At 39.1% G+C, this 3,403-nt stretch overlaps 1 protein-coding gene across 1 annotated transcript; it reads left to right on the forward strand.

Annotated features, from left to right (window-relative positions):
• Window positions 1–210: 210 nt before the first annotated feature.
• Window positions 211–2,669, forward strand: LOC121988622 (serpin-ZXA-like). Its single transcript, XM_042542152.1, has 2 exons — window positions 211–686; window positions 1,708–2,669. Exons 1-2 carry the CDS (start codon window positions 291–293, stop codon window positions 2,491–2,493), a joined length of 1,182 nt encoding a protein of 393 aa, XP_042398086.1. The 5' UTR covers window positions 211–290; the 3' UTR covers window positions 2,494–2,669.
• The last annotated feature ends 734 nt before the right edge of the window (window positions 2,670–3,403 follow it).

Consider the following 3,403-nt stretch of genomic DNA (forward strand, 5'->3'; position numbering starts at 1 on the left):
ATTAGATATATTTTATGGGTATAAAGGGTAATCTAAATTATATTTGATGTTATTTATGATTATCTGACCACCGAATGAGGACGGAATAGCCAGTTTTTACCGGAACTATTTGATGGTAGACGCGTGGCCATACTTTAGCAGATGAGATGCCGTGAGTACAAAGCAGTCCGTTCGATAAATATGGACCGACTCGACGGCTCCATAGTCAAATACCTCAGTCACGTTTCAAAACGCGTCTTCCCCGCGCACCGACCTTGCCTCCATTCTCCACTCCACGAGCTCCTGTGACGATGGATCTGGGGGAGTCGATTGCTCGCCAAACCTCCTTCCCCATCAGCCTCTCAATGCACGTCGGCGCGGCCGTCGCCTCCGACTGCAACCTCGTGTCCTCCCCGCTTTCCGTCCATCTCCTCCTCGCCCTCGTTGCCGCCGGCTCCAAGGGCCGTACGCTCGACGAAATCCTCTCCTTACTCGACCTCAGCTCTGGAAAACTAGCCGATCTCAACTCCCTCTCCTCGCAGATCGTCTCCCTCGTCCTTGCTGACGGGTCGCCGAGCGGCGGGCCGAGGGTTTCGTTCGCCAATGGAGTCTTCGTTGACTCCTCGGTGACGCTGAAGCCGTCCTTTAACGATATCGTCGCCAATGCGTTTAAGGCGGAGGTCAAAGCAGTAGATTTCCGAACCAAGGTGACGTTTTCGATTCCTATTGACATCGTTTTATCACAGGAAAGTTTTTTTTTGAGAAGCTGGCATATATCATCAGTTCACGATATGTATTTCTTCTCCAAAATATCAGTCATTAGGTGGTTCTTAGAAATGGAATAGTGCTATATGCATCATTTATTCACCCAACTCAATTCGGCACGGTTTGGTTGCACTAGATTCATAACTTGCAGATTCATGAGTCCCACCTGTTGAAGATTAACACCACCTTCATTCTCTTCTTTTTTTAGTGGATCTTATCATGCTGATACTTGTGCCAATGAGTTGAGGCTGGTCCCATGCCCATAGGTTTGTCATATTTGGGATTTTGACTCCAGACTTCATGCCCTTTTGTTTAGGACTTAGCACGATCTACTTCTCTGCAGTCTTACCTAGGTAGCTGTAATTGTAGCCTTATTCAAGGTCAAGGCACCTCTCCACTTCACAGATTGGGGATCCTGATGTGTTGGGGATCACAAATCTAGATCTGGTAGCATTTAAGACATTCTACAAAAGATACAAATGAAATACTTCTAACTTAGTTTTGTGACCTTTTTATGGTAGGTGTCACTATAACTTATTTTGCAAAAAAAAAAAATCTTTATTAATCATTTTTTTTTTCCACACAAAAAATGATTATGATGTTTTCCGAGACCATCAAATGCTAAGAGTTAAAGAAGTCGTTATTCTGAGCCACCGACGACCATTTTCCAGCATGAGGACTGAGGAGTGAGTGGACTAGTGGTTAATGTCGCTGTCAATGTCTAGGAACACTGAATGAATGGGACCACGGAAAAGAAATGATCTCTATGTATGATTTTAAAAACTTCATGGGTTGACATATTTATTTCCTTTATGGAAAGTTTTTTAGTATAATGTCCAATTACCACTGTTTTAGATTTGTTTTGGAAGGCTATCGTGGCATTCAATACTTATCGTTATCTTTTTTTTTTTTTTTTTGAGCATTTTGCCAATATACTCACATTCTTGACCTTTAATTATAAAGGCTGATGCGGTAGCAAATGAAATTAACTCCTGGGTTGAAAATGTTACTTCAAACTTGATCAAAGAGCTCCTTCCTCCTGGATCTGTCGACAGTGACACTAGATTGGTCCTGGGGAATGCACTCTACTTCAAAGGATCCTGGACTGAGAAGTTTGATGCATCTAAGACAATAAACTCTGAATTCTACCTGCTGAACGGAACATCTGTCGAAGTGGCTTTCATGACTAGTGGGAAACAACAGTTTCTGGCCTCATACGATGGATTCAAGGTTCTTAGGCTTCCCTATAACCAAGGTGAAGATAAAAGGTCATTCTCTATGTATATCTTTTTGCCAGACGCCAAAGATGGTCTATGGAGTTTGGAGCAGAAGTTAAACAATGAATCTGAGCTCTTGACACGTTTTCTTCCGAAGCGAAAGGTTGAAGTGAACAAATTCAAGCTGCCCAAATTCAAGATATCATTTGGTTTTGAAGCGTCTGCAGTGTTGAAAAGCTTGGGTCTTTTATCACCTTTTAGTGTAGATGCAGATTTGTCAGAAATGGTGGATTCGCCTATTGGACACAGCCTCTATGTATCATCAATTTTCCACAAATCCTTCATTGAAGTCAATGAAGAAGGAACAGAAGCAGCTGCTGCTTCTGCTGCAGTATTTATGATGAGGTCAATACCATTACGCATGGATCCACTGGACTTTGAAGCTGATCACCCATTTATGTTTCTGATCAGAGAAGACACGACAGGAGCACTGCTGTTCACTGGGCATGTTCTTAATCCGTCAATTGAGTAAGCTATAAATATGGTATCAATCTCCTTAGAATTTGCAAGACTTTGTTTCTGGTGATATGTACTGAGTTTCATGCGAGAACGTTTGTTGGCTGATGTTCCGAGTTCTCTGTCTTCTATGACAAGACAGGTGTTATAATATTTAAATAATGATACCATCTTATTTGGTTTACCAGTCAATTTAAAATCATAAAATTATATATGAACTTTTATCATCTATGTGTGACTATTTTTTTATCACTCTGTATTATTTCAAACATATAAGGTAGATTTAATCTCTAGTGGGCTAACACTTGATTAGCCAGGCATAATAATTATGTCATTAAGGATTTAATCTTAATTAAGTGATCTAATATATTAACCATGAAGGAATATATATTATTAGATATGGATTTAATGTGTAGTTAATCCATTTTATTAACAATAATGGACTGTAATGGATTATGGTTTATACACATTAATCCATTTTATTAACAATAATGAATTGTAATGGATTATGATTTAGTACGTGGATTTGATTTGAGCATCTTGAATATTTGATTCAATTGAGAAGGATCTTCCTCCTCTCTTTTGTATCGAGAAGGGTTGTAGATTGTCACCCATTCTTATAGAAGATCATTCCTTGTTAACAGGAACTCTGACGATAAATAACATCAATGACTCTCACGATGGATTCAGGTTAGCCTATTATTAGCCTTTGTTTCGATTTTTAATATTGCCTTAAAGATATATGATAACTAGATCTTGTAATTGATATGTCGATTGTTTTCTATGTATTGCTATTGTTTTCAATTTGTATCAGAGCTTAGGAAGAACTTATTGTCATTCTTTAAGGTGTAAGAATTATTTTCGACGATTTGATACGTATACATCTATTTCTCATTTGATTCCATTTGAATGAGTGAAATTGAAGC

The sequence above is a fragment of the Zingiber officinale genome, chromosome 1B (assembly GCF_018446385.1).
Source record: "Zingiber officinale cultivar Zhangliang chromosome 1B, Zo_v1.1, whole genome shotgun sequence".
NCBI classification, from domain to species: Eukaryota; Viridiplantae; Streptophyta; class Magnoliopsida; order Zingiberales; family Zingiberaceae; genus Zingiber; species Zingiber officinale.